The sequence below is a fragment of the Platalea leucorodia genome (genome assembly GCF_965183815.1).
Source record: "Platalea leucorodia genome assembly, chromosome: 2".
Classification (NCBI taxonomy): Eukaryota; Metazoa; Chordata; class Aves; order Pelecaniformes; family Threskiornithidae; genus Platalea; species Platalea leucorodia.
The window spans coordinates 471,036-499,016 of record NC_138824.1 but is presented as its reverse complement, the minus strand read 5'-3'; the positions used below and the strand labels follow the sequence as shown (position 1 = coordinate 499,016).

The window sequence follows — 27,981 nt, the reverse complement described above, 5'->3', positions numbered from 1 at the left end:
ACTCTGCTCCACTGCTGCAGAAACGCCCCAATGGCCATTTTATCTTACGGTAAAACACGAGCACTTCTTTTGCCCCTTCTCACTGTGCTGGTGAGGCTTGGCTTTCCTCCCCAAAGAGGACAGTCTGCACAGCGTGATGGCCTGGAAATGCACATTTGATTCCTGCTTTCCCACCAGCTGCTGGAGGTGCTTCGGTCAAGCCATTTCCCCAGCTGCAAAGGAAGGAGGCACTGCTGACACCGCTTCCTCTGTAAAGAACTGTTGGAGCTACTGATGCAACACTGCTAGGACTAGGCAGCGTCACTTCAGCACCAGGCTTGAGGTGGCGTTCGTCTAGCCTGCGTCCAGGGCTCGCCTCTGCCCCCACTTTGGGGTCACATGGGCTGTTGGTGGTCATAACTTTGCTTTTGCTTCACACAAGAGAGGAGCAGCTCTCGCTTGGGAAGCCTGGCACACTGGCTCTGCAACACCAGCACCGCATCCTGCCCCTTCCTTGCACCTCTCATGGCAGATTAAGGCCAACAGGACCATCCAGGTGCTGGCCGTAGTGCACGGTCAGGGAGCAGGACACGCTCCACATCCCCACTGGGATGTGTCCATGGTACAGGGTGGGAGAGGAGGAACAGAACAATTAGGACATTCACAGGCTCTGGGGCAAAAACATATTGCTGAGGTCCACAGCCACTGTGCAAGCAAGCGTTTGCTGGTTTGGGACCCAGAGGTACAAACAAACACACGAACAGACAGAGTGTGCGCTGCTGGATGCACCCACAGGCATTTTGTTAATGTTACGTCCGCCCGTGCCGCAAGTGCAGGAGACCTTTTCTGTTTGCTGGCAACTTCCAAGGTTTTGACCTGCACTTCTGTGCTAACTGGAACAAGGCATTGAGAATGCTCTTACCTCCTGAAATCCTGCTGAAATGCCCGTTTGCTGACTGAAAGGAGAATGGCGTGCTGCAGGAAAGCTGGACTGGTTTCTGGGGTTTTTTTCTTTTCCCCCAGCCCAGGGTGTTCTTGGCACTGCCAGCGGGGCTGCATCCTTTGCCTGTTAGACAGGCTGTCTCTGTAGGGTAGAGGGGTCATAAGTGCAAACCTATGCTTTATCAGGAGAAAGGCAGAAAATTTATTCCTAAATCATGCAAAACAAGGATTTCATCATTCTGAGACACCGACTTGTCTGTCCTTGTTGCTTTTTAAGTTATTCCTGAAAAAGCATTGGTGAAACTGATGTGCTTACGCAGAATCCTTCCATTCCAGTCAAAAAACATTCTTCTGTTAAGCCAATCTGAGTAAAAAAAAGCTCTGACTGGTCCTGTTTAAAAGCTGCCCTCATCCTCTCCTCTTGGGATCATACACATTTTCTAATAGATATCGTATTCTGATCAAAATGCACAAGAGTAATGGTAAGAGCATTTTCATTGCTGATTCAGAAAATGCTTTTGATCAGCTTCTTAAAAATATATCAGTACTACAATACGAAGGGCCAAATTTATGCCTATTCTAAGCTGGCTTCAGTGAATCTCTACAAATTTATATCCTTGCATGCATCACAGGTTGAGAGGTTTAGGGCCAGAGGGGTCCTTGCTTGCCCTGCAGCTTGGCCTTCTGCACAGAATAGGTCAGAAATCCCCTCCCGCCCGGGGGATTTCAGCGAGCTCAGAAGTACTAGGTGGGCTGGGACGTGCCCATTGCTGGTTTAGAGGCCAGCATCCCCAGATGTCCCACTGGAGCTCCATATGCGAGGGGCACCCCAGCATCACTTTGTACATGGAGGTCCAGGACCAGCCCCGCCGGGCAGGCAGGAAAGGGCAGCAGTGAGCAGGCTGATGCCTTTTGGAGAGAGCCCAAAGGCCAGGAAAAGCAGCCTCCCCTTTGGCCAGCCTGGCTGCCTTTCTGGAGCATGATGCTCCCGGCAGCCCGGAGCCCATCTTCCTCCTTTCAGGCCCCTTGCTCCCTCCCTCCCACCCCACAGGCAGCCGCAAAGACACAGGAGCACACTAAGAAGTCCAGAAAATGTGTTTTTTTAATTGACTGTTACAGACGTATCTGCCTCCAGAGGGTTTAGTGGTACTTGTAGGCCAGAGCATGGGCTACCACACCAACCAGCTTCTGCCAAGTGGCCTGGCAGGCAGGAGTGAAGTCCTTGGTGAAGTGTGCGGCCAGCACAATGATGAGGATGTCTCCCAGGAGCTGGAGAAGAGAAGAAAGGAAATCAGGTCAGCGTTGAGCACCCCTTCACCCTGTGCAAGACCCAGGGACCAGGGGCTGGAGGGAACCCAGCTGCTCTGCTGGGTCCTGGGGGCTGTGACCCAGGGAAGCTCTTTTAGCTGAATTTTCTGTGCAGGAAAATAGTCCTGTGCTGACTGCATGCACCAGTATCCACCTCTTCTGTCTCTGCTTCGTCTCACACCTGCTTTTTCTAGCCTCTAGACTTTATTTCCAGACCTTTTCCATCTTTTTTTCTTTTTTTTTTCCTGCTGTGAAACCCCATGCCTACTTGAGCAGAGGGTTAGGTCAGTGCAAGGTCTACCTGATACATCCCCAAAACAGAGGCCATCACCCACATCCAGCCCCCTCAATCCCTTCCAGCCTGAACTGCTCCCTCTCTTCCCCCCCCAGTGACTTCTCGCCCCCCTGCACCCTGACCTCTTTTGCTTCATTCCTCTCCTGCTCCTCTCCCTCATCTGCTGACCTTGTCTCCACGCTCAGACCTGTCCTCTCTGTCTCTAATCCCAGTCTGCATCTCCTCCCACCAGTGTCCAGTCCCTGACCATCCCACACTTGCTTTTCCCTCTCCTCCCATGTCTGCCAGCCTTGGAAAAAGAGCAGAGAAAGCAGTCCCCATCCCTGGGGCCAGGAGGTGCCAGGGAGAGGCTGCGCATGGCACCGACACAGCGGCAGCACCCTTCAGGCACTTCCTTCCATGCCCCTGGGCCTCCCTGCATCCTCCTCCCGCTTTTCTCAAGCCATGCCTGCACTAGCCTCCAGGCTTTCAGACCACCTCCCTATATTTGTCCCCAAACCCCTCACAGCCTGGAGCTTAGCCTGGCATTTTCCTGGCATTATCAAATGCCCAGCCTTCCCCTCTCCCGCAATTTCCATCCAAGACAGCTCCTTTCTGTTTGGTAACTAAAATACATGTCATTTATGCTTGTTTGAAACCCTCCAGGCACTGAGATACTCTGCAGGATGGAGGGAGAGAGGGTCAAGCCCCAGGTGCAGCTCACCCTGAAGTTCTCGGGGTCCACGTGCAGCTTCTCGCAGTGCAGCTCGGACAGCTTGGAGTAGGTCGTCTTAATGTTGTCCAGGTTCTTCACGCCTTCCCCAAAGGAGGTGAGCACTTTCTTGCCATGGGCGCGGACCTTGGGGTTGCCGATGATGGCGGTGGGGCTGGAGAGGTTCCCAAAGTTGTCAAAGAACCTCTGGGTCCAGGGGTAGACGATCAGCAGCCTGGGGAGAGAAGGGGGGACACAAGCAGACACGGACACGTTAATGCTCCCAAATGCAATTGCCATGGTTTCTCTCTCCAGGGTGCAGCTGAGCAGATGCCCGGGAGCTGGACCTACCTGGCCAGGGCCTCGGCACCGCATTCCTCCACATTGACCTTGCTCCAGACGCTGGTGATGAGCTGCTTCTCTTCGGCTGTCCAGTGCACCATGGTGGCAGGCGGCTTTGCTCAGAGCTGCAGGAGGACACAGACCCCGTAGCTGGGCTGCAGACCCCGTGGAGGCTTTTATCCACTGCCAGCAGCTCCTCCCCGTCCTGCGCTGCGGGGTCATTGGCTGGGGCCGGGGTGGGGGTCCCCACCAGCTGTGGGTCGGTCTGTCCATGGAGTGGTCAGTCTGCAGTGAGGCGTGGTCTTCAAGGAAAAAGCCCCATGACTTGCTTAACAGGCAGGCTCAGGACACAATGCCCGCTTATCTCCCTCATTCCCCCCCATGACTGCCTGCTCACCACAGGCATGCACATGCCTGCACCCCATGTCCTGCAGCCTGCAGCACGCACTGACCCACGTGCAAGGCGCTGTACAACAGCTTCATGCCAGCAGCACCCAACCTTTGAGTCCCCTGCAGGATTTACAGCCTCTCTAAACTTGAGGGATATTACTCTGATGGGATGGGTGACCTGATTTATGAACTTAGGCACTTCACAGGCCCTTCTGCATGGGAGCGCGCTCTTGGGGATGCCGAGTGCCGATGCCCTTGGCCGCAGCTCTGCAGCTCTGGACACAGAGACCTGCAGGGAAGCCCTTGTCCATTTTCCTAAGCAGGCACCTTTCATCAGGCGAAAGTGTGGAAAACATCAGCCTGTCAGTCCAGTTCCTCCACACCTGACCCGTGTGCTGGAGATCAAGAGATGTGCAGCCATGCTTGGTGTTAACGAAGCAGAGGTCACTCCTCGTGTTCCAGGTTTCGAGGAATGCCTGTGTGGGATGCCGGCGCCGGGGCAGGCTGTGACTGGGGGGCAGGCTCCTCTGCTCTTTTAATGCGTGTACAGCATCAACACGGCAGGCACTTCACTGGCCTCTCCCTGCTGGGAGATTAAATGCCTTGCACAAGCATAGCAGGACCCGCCATGTTACAACCAGACCAGCAACATCCATTTCCACCAGTTCAAGGTCTGACCAAAGGCTTTTGGTTGACTCTGCGTGTCACTTTCCCGTTGAGCTACACAGGTGTTTCCCTGGTTTTCAGGCTTCAGGTGAAGCTGTGCTCCCGGGCTCAGAAAGGCAAAGCCAGGATGCATGAGGTGTAGGGCATCCTGACAAGACTGTGGACTGTCTGTAGGCAGTTTAGGAGGTTTCATCCAGACCTCTGACCCGTTCCAGTTACAGATCGATACTGGTCCATTGATCTCATTGGAGCCATACTGAGCGGTGGCATAAGCCCACCACTATGATCCAGCCGGGGTGGTTCATGTCTGTAGTCACATTTCAGCTCCTTGCTGCAGGGTCCTAGGAGGCATTATTCATTTTCTAAAATTTCTGAATCCTAGGCAAGGCCCCTTTCAGCAGCAAGTGAGCCACCAGAGTGGTCTGATAACACAATGTGGAGCGGAGGCTGCTCAGTGCAGATAAACGTATCGTGCAGGTGGCCAGCGCTTGCTTTAGTTCCTCACCTAAAGAGCAGACACACGGTCACACGCCCTCGGTTCTTCAGGAGATCTGCAGACTTCAGAAGTTGTCAATTTTCAATAAGACAGGACTTAAAGAGTGAAATCAAATATGCGCAACCCTAAATTCACAGGCAGATATTCACATCATGTGAGTCAGCCAGCCCATACCACTGAGCACAGAGCTGACCAAAACAGCTGTGCGCTCAGCTGGGGGATGACAATAAACGACCTAGCACGGCCTTTTCATTTATTACTTCTCTTGTCCTGTGGTCTGCATTTCCCCGCAGACCCACACTGAAAATAAAATCCAAGCTACATCTGGGTTTATTATTAGCAATGCATTTGCCTCATCTGTGATAGGAGTCTCATTTTCAGCTCTGCAGAGCTGAACTTTAAAAGAGAAAGGATAACGATGCTTTTCTTCTGCATGTGAACCAGCAGCATGAAAAAGCTCAGTGAAGGGTGGCAGAGAGCAGGAGTGTGAAGCTGGGACAAGCAGGACAACATCAAACACAGAGGCTTGGAGGAGAGTAGTGACTGCAGTATTAGTATTAACAAGAATCTGTGGTTAATAAATGCTGTTTTTCTGGATTCTGTGAGAAACCTCGGATCCTGGTCCCGTGCTTTGATCCGTTCAGGGTCTGGTTTTGCTGGTGCAGTCGCAGGAGCAGGACCACTCCTTCACAGGACGGGTAATGATGGCCACGCAGAGCGAGGGGAAGGGGGAAGGCAGAGGAAAGAGAGGAGGAAGAGAGGCTGAAGTCATTCCAGCTCATTGGGTGCTGCCTTTCTGTATTGATTCCTTTTAACAGTTTCTTTTAATACCCACAGTAATTCTTTAAACTCTTTAAATCCCATAGGATCTGCACTCATAGAAAAGGAATAATAGCAGGTGAATCAGCCAGCTAATCGGGTTAGGGTCATATCGGAGACTTGTATGCCTCTGGATGTGGAGAGTCCATAAGAGCAACGACCCTTTGCAGCCACTCTGGGCTGTAAATTCATATACGAGCTTCAGCCTACTCCTACCCCACTGGCCCTGTGTCCAGTCTAGCACAGGTCCCTTGATTTAACGTGAAGGCCAGAGCTAACTTGCCCCCACCAGACTGCTAACGCAGATACCCTGTAAAGGGTTGCTGCAGAAATGGTGCTTGGGGCAAAAGGGGACTTCAGGCTACTGTGCAGGTGAACCCCAAACTCAGGACCAGAGCAAAGCCTTGCAAGATGCTGACAGACCATAAGGAAACCAGCAGAGGGGCGGCTCTAAACCAGTTCAGGATGTGGTCAATGACAAATTCAGGGAAATGCAGAGCAGCAGCAGGCTGGTCTGAACCACCATAATTTATACAACTTTCCCTGGCTGGGACTGTCTGGTTGCTAGCCTCAGCATGAAAGCCAAAGAGAATTTCTGAAAATGTAATTTTTTTCCTTAGGAGGGAAAGGGAGAATAGGAAATACCACAAACAGAAGAGGTACAGGCACACCACAGTGGAGATTCGGAGCAGATTGGAGTTTTACAGCAAGCAGGCAGAGAGCTTGATGTTATTACCGCAAGGGAGTTATCTAATTTAGCTGTGGCTCATCGCCCGAGGCACTCCGCCTTCAACACAAAGATATTTCAAATTGTTTCTGTGCCGTAACAATAAACTAAGGGAAAATATAACTGCAGGATAAATGAATGCCTCTCTGCCCCTAACATGGATCTCTAAGTTCAGGATCCAGGTTTAACCCTTTGTACCCTTCAGGCCTGACTCCAAGAGGTGCAGAGCACCCCTTACCCTGACTGCTCTGGCCTGTATTTCATACCACATCACGACTTACTTACCATGCAAGCATGCGCCTCAGTGTTTTAATTGACTAAGAGCCTTTTACTGTATTGCTTTAATTTTGTAGGAAATCTCCTGTGTCTGAAATTCGGGTCTCGGGTGACACTGTCTGGAGGTTGGGGGCTGGTTGCAACAGAAGTGCACAGAGGCACGGCAGGAGATGCGACCTGACCCTGTTCGTACACCCCTGTCCCTGTATCCCTGTAAAGGGATTCACCAGGACATACCCAGCCCTGAAGCCAGTCCAGTGCCATAGGCTATGGGGGGGGTCAGAGCTGAGTGAGGTTAAGGGATGAGAGGGGCAAGGTCAGGCATAAGAGCCAGGATATTAACGGAAAAGCTAAAGATTTAATTAAACAGCTTCTGAGTTATCCCTCAACACAAGAACTTGGGCAGAAGCAATCCAGAAATAAGCAAAAGCAGCTTTTTTATTCATGACAAGCTGTCTCCAAGACAGTCTCATTTAAGGCAGTGTTTTTCCTGCCTGTAACCGAGTTGATGTTTTGTTCTCACCCTTCATCCTCACTGGGGTTTTCATCTGCTTAGCACAAGGACACAGGCTTCTGGCAAGAGGGTCCAGCCCGCGGCTTCCTACCAGAACCTCTGCCCTGGGCTGCAAAGCGATCCCGCACGAGCTCCGGCTGGAGGGGACACCCGAGTGGGACAGCTCCAGAGGGACATGGTGCAGAGGGCAAGAGCAACAGGGCAGGGGCTGCGGGAGCCGGATGGGGTTTTCCAGCCATGACCAGGTGTGTGATGAGTCTCCATCACAGCACGGTGCACGCTTTGCTGCTGGACCGTGCTGCACCATTGCAGCACCACTTCTCCCAGACCAGGGCTCTGCTTTGCTTTGCGTTGCCATGCTTGAGTCGGTGTAGCATCCCCGGCCGCGGCAATGTAGCACAACACCCAGCTATCAGCCTGACAGAGGCTGGTGGGGACCCCGCCGCCCTGGCCGTGCCCAGCTCCCCCTCTATCACCCGCGGGCAGCCCACCGCCGCCCACGCCCTGGGAGCCCCGCGCCAGATAGCTCCTCACCACCCTCCCTGCAGCCCGAGATAAAAGCCAGCACCCAGCCGTGCTCAAGATGTGACAGTCTGTTTTCTGCCCCTGGGTTTAGCAGAAATGGGCTGCATTATTAGCGGAGCTGGGGTCCAGCTCTGCTGCCTGCTGACATACGGACAGCCTTACAGGCATACCTCCATCCGCACATCAGCTGCCGCTGTTTGCTAGTTACACCAGTGTGCAGCCCTGGTATCTATGGAGTAAACTGAGTTTTCCTATCATTTCTTCTCTTAGGGCAAGAGAGAGGTGTTACAGGACAGGATTTCAGGATCTCCTTCATCACTGTCTAGTGCCCAAAGGCAGCTTTCACACCAGTGAGAAGTGTGTACCAACCCAGCTGATCAGGAGGATGGGAGCTGACTCTCAGCAAGCCCTCCCCTCTGCTCCTGTAGTGGTGTGGGGATCCCTAAATGTGTGTTCCCCGGGGCCCCGGGCACCGCCAGAGCAGAAGGCGAGCAGAGGAGAGAGAAAGGGACGGAAAATCAGACCCACAGAAAAGGTCCCTTCTGGGGTCTCCTGCCCACGCAGATGAAATAAGTGATTATACCATGGGATAACACAGTGCTGTGAATTATAGTGCCCTGGGTAGGAAACCTACAAAGCAAAAGGCCCTCGGGCATTGATGCAGCCCTGCGTGTGACTGCATCCCTGTGCTCACGCACTAAATCCTGCAGTGCAACCGCTCTGCTGGCTCTGGCTGGCAACTCAGCTGAACTGTGGCTGATCCGAAAGTCCTGATCCCTGGTGGTTTGCAGTATCCCTGCCGTTCTGCAGGCAGTGTCTGGAGCTGGGGGCCGTCCTGGTGCCTTCGCCCTCCTGTGTCTCTGCACTCTGACAAGTCAGCAGGGAATTCCCCTGGGCTCAGCTTTTTTGCAAATGCAGCTCTGCTGAGGCAGGGCTCAAACTCACAGTCATCAACTCAGGAGAGCAGAAAGAGGCCAGAAAGACCCATTGCCCAGGGCTGGACCCTGGGTGCTTCACAGGACCAGGAAGGGAAGAGTCGCGGACCGAATAGGTGCTGGCACAGGAGGTCAGGATCAGCCCACGGAGCACAGAGGGTCTGGGCTTGCCCACTGTGGGATGGACTGGGGAGGGAAATCCCTGTGGGAGGGAGCCCGGCCGTGCCAGACAGGTTGGAGACCATCCTCGGGACCTTAGACAAGAGGCGTGAAACCTCTGCCTCTGAAAATCCTGGGGCTTTTGCAGTGCTCTCAAGGCACACATGGCTCCAAATCTCAAGAGCGGGCACCGGCCGCCTCCTTCGCTCGGCCGCTGATGGCATCTGATGCTGCCTTCCTCCACCGCTTCCCCCAGCCCTTGCCCGTGCTCATGCCTGGGGAGCATTCTCACACCTGAAAGGCAAGGCTGCTCTGCTCTCCTCCCCACATCTTTCCTCGCCTGTGGTCACTAAGGGAGCCCAGGGCTCCTTGGACACACTGAGCTGAGCCCTGCTGCAGGAAGAGCAGAGGAGCCCGCTGCTCTGGGAAAATGCTTAGTGGTACTCATGCGGGGCAGAAGTACAGCCTGGAGAGCAGGTAACCCTCCACACATTTAAACCCCGGAGACATCAGAGTAAGGGCAAATGGCCTCGCTTTCCCCCTAACCAAGGGTCCGGCATCCTTTTTTCTAAGGAGCAGGTTAGCTCCAAGGGACCTAGCCAGTCCTCCCACCTGCTGCAGGTCCAGCTGGCTCTGCCTGTCGCTGCTTTGCAGAAGGCTCCCTTAACCACAGACCCCCCAAAAAAGCCCCCAGCACTGGATGGGAACCACGAGAGCTGTGTCCTAGGCCTCACAGTCCCGGGGCACTTGCTAATGAAATATGTCCCTGTGAGCAAGAAGGCTCCTATGGGACCGAGAAGTGCATTGCTGAGCGCAGACAAGGACTTTTCTCCTCCTGTTTGTGGCATAGGACCAGCTGAGTCAGGAACACATTTCCTGTATGGGTTATGTTCCCCTGACGCCTTTCAAGCAGTTAATGCTGGCAATGGACAGAGCCAGACCTGTTTCCATGTTGGGACTTGGTTTTAGGAAGGCAGAAAGGGAGACCTGATGCCAACCTGGCACCCGCTACTTATTCAAGTAGCAAAAGTGGCTCTGAAAATGCGGTGGCACCTGGGGCAATCCCTCTGCAGCCGCTGAGTAGCTGTTTGAGGGCTGCCTGCACCACACAGCCCTCGCATGGGAGAGCAGCCCGCTGCCCTGAGTGGTGCACCAAAACCCTGTGTTTGGGCAGCCCTTGGCAGAGCCCCTGCCAGAGGCCCTGCTGTTCAGCAGCTCGTCCCAGCACCTCTGTGGTCCCAGGACTTGTGGGTGAATCAGGGACTGGCCTGAAGGTCATTACTAATTTTGCTCAGCTCTCCACAGCACCAAGCCATCATCCCAGCATCGTGCACTAGGCAGATACCCTTTCTCCCAGGGAGTCCCAAATAACAGCATCTCTGTGGGGCTGAGCTGAGACGGAGGTCAGGGAATGTCCCACAGACCCTGTTTCACCCCAGCCCAGAGGGACGCTTTATTTTGAGGGTCCTCTTCAGACATCCAGGCAGAAAGGCAGCTCTGAAACCAGCATCGCCTGCCTGGCGGACCCAGACAGGGCTCTCATTCCCATGCCCAGGACTCAAGCCCGTTTTCTGCAGTGGGATGTTTTAGCTGTTCCTGCCGTATTGCTGTGACGGGCTCTCCCATCATAAATTGAGTTCAATGAGTTTGCACCAGCACCGGGCCCCCGCGGCAGGGTGCTGAGTCACGGCAGCCTCTCCCAGCCCGGCTGCAGCGCGGGACTGCACGTATGCGATAACCTGGACGGCACAAACAGGAGCCCAGCTGCGCAGAGATAAGGCAGCCTTGGCCAAGGAGCAGCATTCCCCTTTATGCTGTGTCAGACTTCTGACGCAGCAGAAAATATTTCTGCTGAGGTAGTGTGGCAACCAGCTGAAAAATATTTAGCTTTTTTTTTATTTTATTTTTCTTAGCAGAACCAGGAGAGAGAGGGCAGCCCTGGATTACCCGGGCAAGCACGGGCTGCTCACCCCTGCAGCAGTGTGGTTTTCATGACTGCCCTCCATCCCTGGGGCAGAGCCCATGGCAGGCTCAGGTGACTCGTATTCCCAAAGGGACGGCAGTGCCTGTCCTGATAACCAGCCCCTCTTCTTCATCCTCCCCTCTTGTTCTGTTCCAAGTCTGGGGAGGCGGCGGGGAAATGTGCCGGCTGCTTTTGAAACCTTTCCTATTTCCACAGGAGAGGGAAGCACACCACCTTGCTCCCCATCCCAGAGAAAGGCTCTCACGGGATCAGAGGGCTCCCCTGCTTCCCCCTGCGCTGGCCGGCTGGCAGAGCTCCTTCTGGGGAAACTGAGGCACCCAACAGGGCTGCTGCTCACCCAAAGTGCCATGAAATGCTCATGGCAGGGCAGGATCCCCCTCAAGAAAGGGGGATGTTTGCTGTCCCATGCCCTCCTCCTACCCCAGGGATACAACCAGATATAATCTTCTGCAGCCAGGCTTTCGTTAGCATTGCAGCTGGAAGTTGAGGCCAGGCCTGTCTGGTGTTTGTGTATCGCCGTTGACCGTACTGAGCACGACTCCGTGCAGGTGGAGGCTGAGGCTGCTGTGCTTGGGGCAAGCTCTTGCATGTGCTGTAAAGTTGGCTGCTTTCGCTGAGATTGAGGAGCTTTTGGGTAAATGTGGTTTAGGGTGATCCATAGCACAAAACATTTGTGTTCCGAAGCATTAAGCTGTCCAGAGTGAGCTCCCATATAGCACAAAGCACAAAATTCGCCTGGGATCTCCTGTCATCCCAGGAGCTGGTGTTTTACGTGAGCCCCTTCCCAACAGGCACACAGTCAGGGTTTGAAGGCACCATCGCTGCCCTTCGCATTTGAAATGTGGCACTCCCCGGTTCATGCATGCAGCGCTGGGAAAAGGACCAACAGACCTTCGGGCTGGTGCAAATGAAAGGAAACTCTCCTTTTCCAGGCAGGGAAACTGAGGCATGGGTTTAAGGAAGGGAGGAGGAAAGAAAAGCAAGGCTGGCCAAGCCACCCTGCGAGAGTCGCCGGGGTGACAAGACCTGGCTTGTTCTCCCCGGGACCCCCGCCTCCCCGCAAACCCCCACGGCGCTGTGCGAGCTGTGTGTGTGGCTTTGCCCGGGGAACGTTGCATCGCGGCTGCGGGGGCCCGGCATGGCACAGCACCGGACCACAACCGCAGACCCCGTGCCCTGCGTGGGTTCAGAGGCAAGCGCAATTTTGGAGGATGGCAAACCCGGTGTCGGGGGCCCCAGCGGACACCCCGCTGCCGTGGGAGGGTTCCTGCTCCCTCTAGTGTCAGTGAAACCCCACGGCGTGCCGAGGCCAAACCGGGGCAGGACAGGCTGAGAGGGGAAACTGAGGCACAGCCCTGGAGACCCGGTTGTGCTGCCAGCCTGCGAGCATTGGGCAGGGGGATGCCCGGTGGTACTTGGGCTTCCTCCAGACCATGCTCCCATCAGTGACTGCATTTCCAGAGGAGGTGCTGAGATTCGGATGCCCCAAGCCCTTCCCCAGTTTGGGTGCTGATTTTCCAGCCAGGCTCTGTTAATCTGGGGCTTCATCCAAAGCCACTCTCGGAAGTAGAACCCAGGTTTGGTTCCCTGTGTGATGAAGGGCGGAGGAGTGCAGAGCAGAGCTGAGGGGAAATGAGCTGCCCCCAGCTCCTCCAAGGCTTGGCTTACCCCACTCTTTTCCAGAGGTGTCACCAACACAAAGCCAGAGCAGCAGCACGGCTGCTCCCCGGTGCTTTGCACTCTCATTTGCACACCAGCAGGGTGTGTGAAAGCCCCTCACACCCATCGCCCCTGCTGTGAGTCTCCAGCCTGTGGGGTCCATCCTCTCATGGTGACAAAGCATGGTCAGAAACCGCCCGCAGAGGCCAGGGAGGGAATGGAGAGCCTTGCAAGGAGCTCACTGCTCCCTGTGCACACAGGACCATCTGGCTGGGGGGGAATTCTGCTCCTGAGCTGACCTTGGTGATTGATAAAAAAAATGGACCTTGGGCATCAGCGTGAGGCAGGTGTGCATGGCCACCAAGTGAGCAAAGGGGCGAGGACAGCGTCTCCCTGCCCCAATAAATGCCCTATTCTGCACTGTTATCTGCACAGCGTGAGGCTGTGCTGCTCTAGTGAACCCCCTCCCCAGTCCAGTAGATCTCTCTGCTAGCAAAACCCAGTTTTGCCTTCTCAGCAGCTGACTCCCAGGGGGAGGGCCTCACCCTGTCTCCATCACGAGCTGCTGCATTTTCTGGTTTTTCTGGGCTGGGACTCAGGGACTCTCACATACACCTCTTTTTAATGGGAATTAGCCACATGCACAAGCATTTGAGGGGCTGGTGCTTTCTCGTTGCATGTTTGGGCACAGACACAGCAAACCCCTTTGGGGCTGGTCTGGACTGGGAAGGCTCTAACATCACCTCCAGGTGCCTGGGTTTACAGAAATTGGCTCAGCTCTGCTCTGCCTTGCGAAAGCCCCCGTGCCAGTTTATCTCCTTGTGCAGGTGGGGTTGTGCCTGCAGAGAGTTTGTCCGCCACCCCTAACCCTGCGTCTCAACTGGAGTAACCAGGAGCAAGGTCCATGCACTGGGAGGAGATGCTGGCTCCGTGTAATAACCTGCAGCAGACGTTACCAGTGCTGCAGCGAGTCGGCTGCCAGCCTGCATGGGCTGTGCCTCTGCTCGGTCAGGGTGGAGGGACAGGGCTGTACAAGGCTTTGCTGTCCCCTGGGGTGTGCGAAGAGTCAGTGCTGGTGCCTGAGCTAGCGGTGAGCAAACGTCCCTCTTGATGGTCCACGTGGACTGTGGATTTTGTCTGTAGCTCTATAGAATTACACCCCGGTATCCAGGATAGGAATATGGTCTGCTTATCTCAGTTCACTCTGAAAATAAGGCACCTGCCACCACTCCTGGGCCGCCATCCCAGGCAGGGCCCGCTGTGATCTGTCTCATCGTCTCGGAGAGCTCAAGCTCGATGCTCAGCAGCAGAGCTGCTGCGGCTGCTGCCTCCAGCCTGGCTTGTTCCCCGCGGTCAGCCAGGGGTCTGTGACGGCTGTGGTAACAAACCTCCATCAAAATGACTGCACAAATGCAAATGGTTTAGATATTTAAGTCAACATTTCCCTAATGCAATTCCTCCTTGCAATAAAAATGCATTCACCATATTCCTGTGCACCATTTTCTTCAGTAGTGTTTTACCGGTGGGTGAAGACAAGCCCCAAAGAATGCAGTAATAAATATAACTTTAGATACTGAAATCTGACCATCTTCATCCACTCTGAGGCTCTTGAGCTACAATGTTCAGCACTCAATATTCCATTTCTCCCCCTCACCAACAACGGCCATTAAAGCATTTTGTTCTCATCATTTCCTCTAGTCGGATGAAATCCTCCCGGGGCATTTATTTTATTATTATGTTGTTTTCAAAGCACTTCATCCACCAGTGCACCGAGTGCTGTGGTAAAATCCATTCCAAGATTTAGGAAGACCCCCATGAACCTTCTGCCTCTCACAAGAACCTTTCTGAGGGCTAAGAGGAGATTTAAATCACACCTAGACATTCTGCTGACCTTCTGAATTAAAGTATAATTGCAACACTGCGAGAGTGTTGACATCACATGATAAGGGCATAGCAAGAGATCTGTGCAGGGAAAACCCACAAAGAGCTGATGGGGATGGAGGTGGATGCCCCAGAGCATCTCTTCTGGTCCAGCTGAACTCAGCATGTCACCCAGGCCCGTGCTCGTGCCCTGCTCCCTGAGGACCATCTCACAGCACTCTCTCGAATCCCATTTCTCTCTCACCACTCCTGTGGCTGCATTCGGGGGCTCACGATGCTCCGCACCCCAAAGCACCCCAACGGGAGGACTAAAAGCAGGGTGCGTTACTGCAGGAGCTAGGAGTGACCCAGGGCAGCTGGAGGGAGCCAGGATGCTCAGGGAGGCATTCTGGGGACAGCCGAGGGGGGCTGCTGAGTCCAGGCTCATCCGGCCTCACCTGCCAGAGCCACGCTGGGCTCCAGGCTGTGCTGCTTCTAACAGAGCAAGCCAAACACCCATGCTCACATCTCCTTGGTCTTCACCCCATTCCCAGTAAGGCTTATGGTCTGGGTGGTCCAGGCTGGCCAGCAGGACATGGACAGGGCGGCAGACAGTGCTCCTGAAACAGTGGGTGAAGAAGAAGAAAGTTGGAAGGTGGAAGAAGGCAGAGGTGCAGTCATCAGACCATGCAGATGTGGATCCCACAGGGACCAAAGAGCTTGAGACGTGTTCCTGGAAGGCAAACTCAGCACATCTTGGGAAACCAAGATGTATGACCTGACGTTGAAGACAGCATGCAGCACTGGTCAGGAAGGCAGCTGTCGTACCAAGGACACTGTTTGTGGTTGTGTCAGCACAAGCCACCTTTGAATGGCTCTAAGACGGGTGGCAGGAATGAAGTGTACACTGTCTCTTCCAATACACGAATTAGGAGCTCTCCAAAAAAGTGTGCTCAGAACAAGCATAAAGTAGTGGCTCTAGATCTTCTTGCCATTGTGTGTTGCAGTTCCCAAAATCCAAAGTCAAACGAACCTTTAGTGGAAGAAGTCCTTCCTAAGCTATTATGTATATATGAATCAGTTCTGGCTCAGGAATCTCCTAGACCACAAACTGCTGAGGACTAGGAAGGTGCATGAGGAATTACTAAGCATGCTTGCCCTGTTCTTACATTATTCTCTTTGCATCTGCGTAAGGCTCCTTTTGGGGACAGGACACAAGGCCAGATAGCTCTAGTCTGCTCCAGAGACCAGGGACCTGTTGCAGGGACCTTCCACATCCACAGAACTGAAGTGGAGCTGGGAACAACCTTGAGGACTCATCTATTCATCACCCTGCTACAGGGCAGGAGCTCCTCTACCCAAACGACGCCTGGCCTGACTCTCAGGGGAGGAGGAGGCTGGGAAGAGGAGGGCGTCTCTGGAAGGTGTCTCCAGGGTGCATCCCCTGCCGCCATCAGCAGGGACCGATGGCGCGGTGCAGAGCTGCGTTGCATGCCAGGGTGGACCTGGTGCTGTGGGAGTTAATGCATCTTCTCTGAGCGCTGAGAAACCAAGAGCCCTCATGCTCCCAGGCCAGCCCTCTCCCACAGGGGCATTGCTCGGAGTCTTCTATAAATCCTCTGCTGCTGTGAGCCCTGACGGTCAGGAGCAGGCTGCTTCCTTGCAGCGGAGCTGGTGGGGAGCTCGGGGCGGTCGTGAGCGAGGCAGGTGAGTGGGCTCTGCTCTGCCATGGACGATTGCACTGCGCCACTGACGAGGGCTCTGCTGGGTCCTGACTCCTTCCAGATGCGGACAGGGTCCATGGTGCTTGCACCTGCAAACACCCCCGTCACCCTCCTGTGGGCCAGCTCATTTCAGCTACCTGAGGTGGGTGTTGCTCCAAGGAGCTGTGCTCAGTCCCCTTTCCAGAGGGCTGGCACGGAGATGGGAGACCTCTCAGAGCCCCCAAACTCTGTTTCACTGCCTGTGAAGGGGAACAGACAGCCCTGCGTCCGTTCAGAGAACCACTCTATGCTAGAGCAGGCTGCAACCCCTTTTCCACTCACAGCTTCGTGAGGACACTCAATCTCAGTGAAATCCTGGGGTGCATCTGTGGAATTTGTCATTTTCGGGAGTACATCAAACTGTAAGAGTTAAAATGAGTCATCACTTGGAAAAGCACCCAAAAGGATTCACCCTTCTTTTGTGCTCAGGCTCTTCCTGACAGGCTGTGACATGTGTGAGCTTAGCAGGGACCTGATCTCCAGTTTGGGAGGGTCTTGTTTCTGCTGCGGTGCTGAAAATGCACCCTGGCTGCTGAGGGGGGGTAGGAGTCTCCTCTTCCCTCCTGCCAGCACAGTCCCAGCTCGTGCTCTGCCTGCTTAAAATCACGACGCTCCCTTGCTCCGGTGCATGCTGCGGTGGGAGCGTGCTGTTTTGTTGCATAAAATGTGCAACAAGAAGACAAGGGAGTTCCCCACTTCGTCACGCATGCAGCTGATGCAGCATCCATCTAGCACAGCGTCTGCCGCTGTCAGACCTCTGGAGGAAGAGATGGGGCATACCAGAAATTTAGGGCAATTAAAAACAATCTCTGACAGATCCTGTGCTCTCAGGGTGGGGACTGAACTGGGAATTACGGCTGCTCTAACTGATCCTGTCAGATGCTTGCGTCTGAAGATAACTTTCTCCCATAACTCCTCCTCCTTCCCCTACATGTAATGTGGGGGATGATCTTTGATAAGCTTCTCCTGAGGATGAGAGAAAACTCCCACACATTAAAGTCTGTAGCTGTGTGCAAGCCCAGGTCAATCCGTGGAACTTTTCTGTCTCTGCAGTTTGCAGGGGTGCTGCACTGGGAGAGGAACCTGCACAGAGACAGGGAAGGGCGGAGAGGGGCTGTGGAATAGAAGCCTTACGAATCTGAGGAAAGAACAGCAATATTTCTGCAATTTTCTGAATGTATAGTTAGATCTAGATATTTTTAAAGGTAATGGTTTTACAGTTATTTAAGTTGCTTCAAATACTTTTCTGGACTTACAGGTGGATACCCTGTCGTAGGTGGTCCTTCAAAGACAGCCCTAAGGATCAAAGTTAGCAAAGCCTGCAAGTACCGTGGGGAGAGGACTCTAGAGATTACAGTCCTTGAGTCCTGTCCCCATCCTTCCTGGCAGCATGAGTTTACAGAAAAAAACTTTCTGTAAAAGCAGATCCATCTCTCCTCCCTGTATTTCTAGAGGGAGGATGTCCAGAGACATCCTGCTTTGATACGATGTCCTTGTAATTTCCAGCTTACCTTCATCCATATACAATTTACATGTTGCTTTGTGAGTAATCACCGTTCTTCAGCTTAAGTAGATCTTTTTCCCTCCGTGTGTTTGTAGATGGCCTGTGTTTTGTTGGTCTAAAAGGCCCAGGCTCTAGTGGTCTCCATTCCTAAGAAAGTTGCTCTATTTCCACAGACAAACCAGTATCTGATCCATTATCAGCTCCTCTTCTTTCACTGGAGATTCCCAGCAAAGCACAAAATTCAAGATCAGCCCTCTCTAATTGCAATGTCACTTCCCTCTCTCAATTTGCATTTACACAGGCACTCATGGAGGTTTTTTTTTTTTTAAAATTATTCATTCCCCTCCTATACCAGGCAGCCAGAGCTAGATCCTGCCTACACTGGGCATGCAACGCATACACGTTTGCTGTCCGTGCGTGGTTTCTGTGTCAGAGTGTGCGTGAAGGAGGAGGTGAGCACACTCAGACTGTGTCACTACAGCTCCAGGTAAGCTTTGCTGTAGCACGGCTTCGCTGGGCATGGTGATGCCTCTAATTCAAGTCTTCAGACTGAGGGGCTCCCAGACTATCTCTATTTCTTACTGCCTGTGTGTGATTTGTGACCCTGCTGGCTTTTGTTCCAGGGCAGCTATTCAGGGATGAGATGGAGCAGCCTTGTTTCATCCTGACCAGGACCAACAACAGCCAGACCAGGATCCTATCATTCTTTTTGGGTGGCTTTCCAACAGGGAAAACCACTCAGATGTGGTCTGCCGTTCCTCTCTGCTCTACATACCTCCTGGCACTGCTGGGGAACTTGACTGTCCTTTCCATCATCAGGGCAGAGCAGAGCCTCCACACACCCATATATCTACTCCTTGCTATGCTAGCTGTGGCTGACCTGGGCTTGTCCATGTCCACATTCCCAACCACGCTGAGGATGCTGCGGCTGGAGGCCAGAGAGATCAGCTTCGGCACCTGCCTTGCCCAAATGTTCTTCATTCACTCCTTCACAGATATTGAATCTGCTGTCATTCCGGCGATGGCGTTCGATCGCTACGTGGCCATCTGCCACCCCCTACGATATTCCTCCATCCTGACCAACTCAGTGACCACCAAGATACGTGTGGCAATTGTCATGAGGACCATTCTTGTCCAGTTCCCACTCCCAATCCTGTTGACCCGGCTGTGTTTCACCAGGGTCAGTAAGCTCTCCCATCCCTACTGTTTGCATCCAGACATCATCAAACATGCAGGCTCGGATACAAGGATTAACGGTACCTATGGCCTTTTTGTGCTACTCTCCACACTAGGTCTGGACTTGCTCTTTGTCCTCCTGTCCTATCTTCTCATCCTTAAGACCATCCTGAACATGGCAACTTGGAGGGAGCATCTCAAAGCCCTCAACACTTGCATCTCACGTATCTGTGCTGTCCTCCTTTTCTTTATCCCCATGATCTGCCTGTCCATGATGCACCGGTTTTGCAAACACGTGTCCCCCCAGGCCTATGCTTTCACAGCCGACATCCATTTCCTTGCCCCACCCATCCTGAATCCCATCTTCTACAGCACGAAAACCAAAATGATCCGGAGACGGATACTGAGGATGCTCTGCCAAAGAGGAGTCCGCAAGTCCAGGGTTGCCATTTGCCAGTAAAGCCAATATGATGGTCACTGCCAACTGTCTTATGCAGGGTTCAACCCCCAAGAAGACCAGCCAGGAGAGGGGAACATGGCAAACTTCTGCCGATGTAAGGATATGTGGCAAGTAAGGATATAAGGAAGGTAAAAGGTAACTGGAAAGTAAAGGATACGTAGATCCCTGCAATGTCAGTACCATAGTTTGTAAGGATATCTGGTTAATGGCTCTTCAACAGATAAATAGAGGCAAAAGACAGGAGAAATAACAAACCACACCCACATACACAACCCCAAAACCCCAGGAGATAACAGAGACAATAACACAGACCACAGCCTTCAAGACAGCGACTGAGGAGCAGATGGAGGAGCCAGGAGGAAAGAAGTTCAAGCAGAACTGCTGAGAAGAGGGAAAGAAAATTATCATGGGTCCCCTGGGAAAGAGCAGACTTAGTGCTGGATATTCGAAGGGGCTTATGTAAAACTTTATATGGGATTATTTAAGGCACTTGTGGGAATGTGCAAAATGTATTATGGGATGTTTAGAAGGACAAAAGGGGAGGGAAAGGAGGGATCCAGGTGGACTGGGAAGGAACCAGCATGGGAAAATGAAGCAGAACTGGTAAAAGGGCTGATGGAGTGTAAACAAATTGGTTGTCAATGTGGTCTCCAGGCCATGCACCTGATCACCGCAGCCTGTCCTGTCTGCTCATTAAACTCACTTGTGGCTCTTTTCTGAGTGACCTTACTGGCTGTGTACAGGGGCACACGCGTGGGATCTGGTGACAAACAACAAGCTGGGCTGACTGATGGATGGGAGGAGACCAGAACCCAGAAAGACCCAAGTCTGGGTCTGGAGAGTGGACAAATGAAACCCAGGGTCTGGGCATGGATCTGGACAGGCTTCTGGTCTGTGCCAGGGTTTGAGGGACCCAGGGACACAAGAGTGGCTGTGAACCAAGCGGGCAAGGGTTGTGTCCTGTCCTGACCAGCCATCAAGGAGGAATGGGGCTGGGTCATGCTGGTCATGTCTACTTGACTCTGCTGGTGTCAGTGTGGGTGCGGGGGCAGGCACTGCTCTCTGTGACGGTCCTTTTGGCCACCTGGGACTGTGTGTGGCCCCAGGGAGACCAAGCTGGTCACTGGACATTCGGACTTGGTCCATTGTGTGTCAAGGGGAGGATGAGGGCGAGCAGGAGCAGAGGGGGACGGGTCCGGCAAGGTTTACCCCCTGCAGACACAGCCGGACTGGTGTCCCAAGCAGGGGGCTGATAATAGAAGCAGCCCCCCTAAGTCTGCAAGGGGAACCCTTTATATCAAGCAATGGCTTTTGGACTCTCAGACATTAACCAAAAGTATTGTTTTCTCTTTAAAACACAAGTGCTTTCCTCCCTAGGTTTTTCTTTGTTTCACCTGGAGTGTTTTGCCTGGCTTAGGCTACAACACCAGATTTCTTGAAATAACTGTCATTTCTGAATTAGCATGCACTAATTAGTATGCTGGCGTTTCCATAAGGCACTGCAGCACAACGCCTCCTCAGACTGGCTCATTTAGACTTAGAAGATAGATTGATTTCTTCCCACTTGAGCTGATGGGGTAGCTCTGTTTCAAAAGCAGTTGTTGTTTTCCAGCTGACCCAGTGGTGCAGGCACTGTATAAACTGACTACCCTTGGAAGGATGTTTTGAAACAATTTAAATATTTAAGAACTGTTTTTGTGTTTTCTGCCAGTGTTTGTTATGGGTTGTGCACCCAGTGCTGTAACAAGATCAACATGTCCTTGGGAGCACTGTCACCGGCACCTATAAATCTTTTAAAAAGTGGTCCACTGGCTCCTCCCAGCCTTTCCAGGCTCAGACCCCTTGGCATACATCTATATAACCCATGAAGACACATATATGCATCCTCCTATGTATAATGAAATGACTAGCCCCAGCTAAAGACCAGTGATTCTGCTGCTTCCAGTACTGAAGTTGTGGGCTGTTCTGGTGAGAGCTTCAATCAGGCAACCTTCGCCTGAGAGCTGCTTGGCTCTCTGAGCTTGAGACCTGCTGTCCTCAACCTCAGGGCTGTCCTCAGACCCTCTCCCTCGGGGAAGAGCTCTGCAGCATGTTGTGGATGGCAAAGGTTTCTACAAGATCAAAAAGAACCAAGAGAAACTCAGGGGAGAGCAATCTGATACTAAAATAGCCTCTCTGGCTGAGGAGCCCCTGTGCTCTTCTGCGCTGAGGAGCACCACTGCACGCTTGCCTTGTGGTTAAACTCTTCCCCAGGGATGTGCTGGTGTCCAGGCTGTTGGGTTAGACAGCGCTTGGACTAGCTCCTTGCCGCACCCCCATGTTGGTGCAGGCTGAGCTGAGCCCCGCTGCCCCAGAGTGAATCCTTCCATCGCAACTTGGGAGCCCAGAGGCATCAGCGCGGTCAGAGCCAGACGCCGTCTCGCCAGCCAAGAGCGTTGGCAGCAGGACCGGGGAGGGGGGAACCCAGGGTCCTGCAAACTCCCACTCCCCTTTCCCGGGGGGAGTCTGCCGCAGCTCAGGCCCAGCACCCCCGGGGAGGCTGCGGGCGGGTGGAGCGCGGCTCGTTGCTTCCCTCTGCTGGGTGCTGCGGGGCGCGGGATGCGGGGTGCGGGATGCGGGGTGCGGGATGCGGGGTGCGGGGTGCGGGATGCGGGGTGAGGGATGCGGGGTGCGGGATGCGGGACGTGGGATGTGGGACGCGGGATGCGGGACGTGGGATGCGGGATGCGGGACGCGGGATGTGGGACGCGGGACGCGGGATGCAGGGTGTGGGATGCTCCGGGTCCCTGCTGCCCTCAGGCCCCAGTGGCCTCAGCCCACGGTGGTGAGCTCCTCGTGTAAACAAGGAGTGGGGCATATCTCCACTTTGGAGACACAAATGAGAAAGCAAATCCATGGGGTCACACAGGTTGCCCCATGCAGATGCACCCCATAGCTTCTTTGTCCCATGTCAGGACCTTCACAGAAAGGTTTTTTTCTCCTTTTCTTCTTCCTTTTCTCATTTTCCTTCTTTTTCTGAAGCAGGGAGACAGTCCAGAAGTAAAGTATCCATGAGAGGGTGCTCACCTCAGAGGCTTACTGAAGGCATTTTGCAGAGGAAACCCAATTAAGCCTCTGTCAGAGAAAGGATGCACGTGCAGAGACCTGCACACCACACACCCGAGTATGGCTGCTGCATTCAAAAGGTGGCTGTGCTTTGATTTTGAGACTTTTAGGTTGAAAACCCAAAAGCTGAGGAGCTTAATACCCATGCCTGCTTTTAAGACCTGAGCCATAGCCTGCCACCAGCGTGGGACAGGAGAGAGGAGCCCCTGAAAGCTGCTGGGCAGTGACAAAACCTGCCGTCCTTGGGACTGCTCTAGGTCCTGGTCCCTGTGTGCAGGGTGAGAGAGAGAAATGAGGTGAGACCAGCCCCCCGCTGACCCACCCACAGGGAGGGATACCCAGGTTAGGTGTGGGACATGGATCATTCCAACCTTACCAGTATAAAATTGATTTTCAAGCATTAGAAAGGAAGTGTTATTCTGCCTATGCCACAAATATTTTGAGTGGGTCACTGAGGCTTGAGGACCTTATTTAATTAAACCCATGAATTCTTACATGAGAGTCAATCTGAGCCAGGGGTTGAGTGCTACGATACCTGTGCTGGGGCTGGACAGCCATGAGGCATGCACATGCCAACAGCTGGTGACAACGACTTTTTGCAAATATCCCAATTTTGGGGGGCTTGAAAATCTAATCTTGAAATGTTGATTCCCAAGATGTCAGGTCACAATTTTCACGGAAAGGAAAGGAGAGGGAAAGGGAAAGGGAAAGGGAAAGGGAAAGGGAAAGGGAAAGGGAAAGGGAAAGGGAAAGGGAAAGGGAAAGGGAAAGGGAAAGGGAAAGGGAAAGGGAAAGGGAAAGGGAAAGGGAAAGGGAAGGGAAGTGGAAGGGAAGGGAAGGGAAGGGAAGGGAAGGGAAGGGAAGGGAAGGGAAGGGAAGGGAAGGGAAGGGAAGGGAAGGGAAGGGAAGGGAAGGGAAGGGAAGGGAAGGGAAGGGAAGGGAAGGGAAGGGAAGGGAAGGGAAGGGAAGGGAAGGGAAGGGAAGGGAAGGGAAGGGAAGGGAAGGGAAGGGAAGGGAAGGGAAGGGAAGGGAAGGGAAGGGAAGGGAAGGGAAGGGAAGGGAAGGGAAGGGAAGGGAAGGGAAGGGAAGGGAAGGGAAGGGAAGGGAAGGGAAGGGAAGGGAAGGGAAGGGAAGGGAAGGGAAGGGAAGGGAAGGGAAGGGAAGGGAAGGGAAGGGAAGGGAAGGGAAGGGAAGGGAAGGGAAGGGAAGGGAAGGGAAGGGAAGGGAAGGGAAGGGAAGGGAAGGGAAGGGAAGGGAAGGGAAGGGAAGGGAAGGGAAGGGAAGGGAAGGGAAGGGAAGGGAAGGGAAGGGAAGGGAAGGGAAGGGAAGGGAAGGGAAGGGAAGGGAAGGGAAGGGAAGGGAAGGGAAGGAAGGGAAGGGAAGGGAAGGGAAGGGAAGGGAAGGGAAGGGAAGGGAAGGGAAGGGAAGGGAAGGGAAGGAAAGGGAAGGAAAGGAAAGGAAAGGAAAGGAAAGGAAAGGAAAGGAAAGGAAAGGAAAGGAAAGGAAAGGAAAGGAAAGGAAAGGAAAGGAAAGGAAAGGAAAGGAAAGGAAGCGAGAAAGCGAGAGAGAGAAAGAAAGAAAAAGAAAGAAAGAAAGAGAGAGAGGAAGGAAGGAAGAGGAAGAAGGAAGAGGAAGAAAGGAAGAAAGAAAGAGAAAGGAAGAAAGGAAGAAAGGAAGAAAGGAAGAAAGGAAGAAAGGAAGAAAGGAAGAAAGGGAAAAGAAAATATCTGGCTGAAAAAGAAAGTATCTGGCTAAAGTCAGTCTGTCTGGTTTTATTTCAGCAACTAAATCTAGATTTAGTGCTTCATTTAAGGTACCCAGTTTTGACTTTCTTCATACTTTTATTAGTTTCCATTCTCCCACAACCTCTTTCTGCTCACCCACTTGTTGACCATTCCACTCTTTGTTAATATTGGATTTTCTTTTTATGCCCCCAAAGAGAGTCCTCACAGTGTACAAGCCAATGCTCAGCATTCAGACCAGGAATGGCAATGAAAAGAGAGCAGACACATTTACTGTATTAATCACGCTGGTGCTTGAAGCAGCAGCGCCTGAACACCCACAGAGGCAGGCAGAGCAAGGCTAGAGGCAATGATCACAGCAGATCCTGCGCCATCTCGGTAGGGTTGGCTGGAGGAGGTCACCACCACTCATCCATGTGTCTTCAGCCATCCCACCTCATCCCAGCCCCACCGTGAAGGAGATGATACAGCACTCTGAAGGCTTTGTGCGCTCCGTCCCATGCCATAATCTGCGCAGGCAATGGAAGGTAATGTCTCACCAGGCAGCTCACATTAAAGGAGCTCCACTCAAAACCCCATTAATTTTGTATACTTTCCATCACATTTGTCCAAGCAGCACAGACCAGAGCTCTGCCACTCCCAGCTGCGTATGAGTCCTATGGGGACCCAGGGGGAGGGTATAAATATTGCCACCTCCCTGCCCCTCTCCGCAGGTGTCCCCTCAGGTTCAGAGGCAGATATCCTCATTCCTGGCTGTCACGGGAGCTGGTGAGTTATTTGCAGTAGCTGTGATGTGGCAGGTTTCTGTGGCTGAGGTGCCTGATTTGAACTAGAAGGTAAAATTCTGCAGTTGGGGGAAGCTCCCCTGGACCACTCCAGTCTGCAGCTTTAGGCTCTGAGGTGAGAAACACCATTTTCCAGGCAGGGTTTGTCATGTAAATGCCGCTACTTTGGCTCCAGGGTCCTTCTGTGACCTGAAGGGTGTGCTACCTGCAGCAGCTACCTGCAGGAGAGTTTCCCAGGCTCCACCTGAATCAACATTTCATGCAGGAGATCACAGCCTGGCTCTAAAAAGCTGTTATCTACCTGATGACCTCATCCTGCCTTTCCTGTATAAATCCCAAGAAGGGGAATGGGATGTGCATTCAGGGAAGGAGATGACTATCAGCAAAGGTTTCCGCTATCATCACCAGACAAGTTATTGCCAGTCAAAGCAGCTGGAGACCTAGCCCTGACCACTCATTGTCTGTGAAGGGTTCATGGACCTTCTTCACATTTTGACTAGTTTGGCTGATGCTGCCCTCACGGGTGGCTTTGTTATTTCTCTGGAAACACTGCAAATCACCTTCTGGGTAGGGCTGAGCAATTTGCAGAGGAAGGGGAAGCACAGACAAAAGTCCCAAGGAGAAAAGCTGCAGCAGTCCCTGGCGTGCACAGAGAGGACTGTGCATGCACAAACCCTGTGGACGTTGGGTCACTGGAGGATTTGGGCTTGTTCGGTGCACATCTGGTGGCAGATGCAGCCAGCTGAGACCAAAATAGGAAGACATGACACGGCGTGGGGCAGATTACACTAGGGCAGCACTGCTGGGCTGTATTTCACCCAGCTGCAGTGCAAATGCCCCCCACACCCCATTTTGCTGTGGGGCAATCCTTGGGCTCTGACATGAGCAACACTGAGGAGCCTGAGCTCCTCTGTGCAAACACTATGCCATGATTGCACAGCTTTCCTATCAACAGCCATGCTCTGCCTCAGACCTGTGCTTCTGAATTTGCTTTAAAATTCAGCAGCTGTTCTGCCTCCCAAGCACGTACTCTGCGGGGTGCTGATCTTCCACTCTGCTTTGTTCTGCACAGGAGGTTCCTGGATCGTCCTTTCATATTGATGCGATGCAGCCATCAGTAAACAGCCTTGTTGCCCTGGATGCTGTGGAAGCCTTCCCTGCCTTGCAGGGATCCTCGTCTGCTGTCATGTGAAATGCGGTGTGAAGGAGTGAGGAGAGAGGTGAGGTGGGTACTGAAAGGAACAGCATGTTGTATAAAATCAGTGTCAGTCAGTCCCAGCTTGTCTCCTGCCTCGTATGCTTTTGGGTGCTACAGAATAAAAGCACAATAAATAACAGCAATTGGAGCTGGAGGGGCTAGATTCCTGGCTCCTTTGCCAAGCTTGTGAACTTCGGCAAATCCCTTTGATGGATTTCAATATCTGAGTCTACAAAATACACTTTTTAATTTCATTTATTACTTGATTTGGAGTCAGTATCTCAAGCACACTTCTCCAGTATGTGGGGGAGTGATTTTTTTAAAACACTTTGGGATCCAGAGAAATAAAGTGTTCTAGGGAAACTCAGGTGGGTTTTTCTGTATTATGAACTGTGCTCCCAACCTCTTCCCCTATCTTCACTTACAGGGAAGGGAGCCCAAACCAGTTCAGATATCATCCCACCATGGCGGCTCTCAATCAAACCAGCTTGCAGCCTGCCTCCTTCCTTCTGCTGGGCATGGCAGGCCTGGAGGACCTGCATACATGGCTCTCCATCCCATTCTGCCTGATATACATCTCGGCACTCCTTGGCAACTTCATCCTCTTATTTGTCATTGTGACAGAGCGAAGCCTCCACGAGCCAATGTACCTCTTCCTGGCCATGTTAGCGGTGGCAGATCTCATATTATCCTCCTCCACAGTGCCCAAAGCCCTGAGCATATTTTGGTCCCTTTCCAAGGAGATGTCTTTCCACGCCTGCCTTACCCAGATGTTCTTCACACACCTGAGCTTCATTGCAGAGTCAACCATTCTGCTGGCCATGGCATTTGACCGGTACGTGGCCATCTGCAACCCCCTGCGATATGCCACGGTGTTGACACACTCGGTGATAGCCAAGATAGGGCTGGCTGCAATAGCCAGGAGCTTTTGTGTGATGTTCCCAACAATATTCCTCCTGCAGAGGCTGCCGTACTGCAGACACAGCGTCATGCCGCATACCTACTGCGAGCACATGGGCATTGCCCGGCTGGCCTGTGCCGACATCTCCGTTAACATCTGGTATGGCTTTGCCACCACCCTTCTGTCCCCAGGCGTGGACATTGTGCTCATCGGGGTATCCTATGTCCTCATTCTCCAGGCTGTCTTCAGGCTCTCATCCAAGGATGCCCAGCTCAAGACAGTTGGCACCTGCAGCTCTCATGCCTGTGTTATATTAATTTTCTACACACCAGCATTTTTCTCATTTTTCACTCATCGGTTTGGCCGCAACGTCCCCCACCATGTTCACAACCTGTTGGCCAATCTCTATGTGCTCCTGCCACCCATGCTGAACCCCATCGTCTACACTGTGAAAAACAAACTCATTCGAGAAAAGGTGTCCCAAGTACTCTTCAGGACTGGGCAAGTGCGGTGACAGGGATGTTATTCCTTTGAAAAGAGAGCATGGAGAAATGGTCTGGACCAAAGAAGCAGAGTGTATGCATGTGAAATAATCCAATTTCCTATGGTTTTAGACTCAGCCCAACATCACTGCTGATCAGATTTCCTGCTAGATGCTTCCTTAGACTAAATTGCATCACTAATGAAAAAGGAGAAATTAGTGGGAACCATAGACCAGAATTTGGGCTGATGCAATCTGGTGTTATCCCATTACCATCAGAGCTTTATTGATGGGTTTGG

The 27,981-nt window shown here is 52.9% G+C and overlaps 3 protein-coding genes across 4 annotated transcripts; 2 read left to right on the top strand and 1 right to left on the bottom strand.

Annotated features, from left to right (window-relative positions):
- Positions 1-1,033: 1,033 nt before the first annotated feature.
- LOC309586949 (hemoglobin subunit rho) lies at positions 1,034-10,870 on the bottom strand. Of its 2 annotated transcripts, XM_082304681.1 has the most exons (4): positions 3,567-5,170; positions 3,228-3,450; positions 2,104-2,190; positions 1,034-1,063 (listed from the first exon to the last, which is right to left on the bottom strand). In XM_082304681.1, exons 1-4 carry the CDS (start codon positions 3,656-3,658, stop codon positions 1,049-1,051), a joined length of 417 nt encoding a protein of 138 aa, XP_082160807.1. In that variant the 5' UTR covers positions 3,659-5,170; the 3' UTR covers positions 1,034-1,048. The 2 variants fall into 2 exon arrangements, with proteins under 2 accessions (XP_082160807.1, XP_082160806.1); XM_082304680.1 differs by lacking the exon at positions 1,034-1,063 and having other exon boundaries at positions 2,047-2,190; positions 3,567-10,870.
- Positions 10,871-15,162: 4,292 nt separating this feature from the next.
- On the top strand, positions 15,163-19,515 carry LOC309587066 (olfactory receptor 51L1-like; the record flags this gene model as incomplete). The annotated part of the gene is made up of 2 exons (XM_082304946.1): positions 15,163-15,238; positions 18,458-19,515. 2 exons carry the CDS (start codon positions 15,163-15,165, stop codon positions 19,468-19,470), a joined length of 1,089 nt encoding a protein of 362 aa, XP_082161072.1. The 3' UTR covers positions 19,471-19,515.
- Positions 19,516-26,764: 7,249 nt separating this feature from the next.
- Positions 26,765-27,715, top strand: LOC309586941 (olfactory receptor 52B2-like; the record flags this gene model as incomplete). The annotated part of the gene is made up of 1 exon (XM_082304673.1): positions 26,765-27,715. One exon carries the CDS (start codon positions 26,765-26,767, stop codon positions 27,713-27,715), a length of 951 nt encoding a protein of 316 aa, XP_082160799.1.
- Positions 27,716-27,981: the final 266 nt, after the last annotated feature.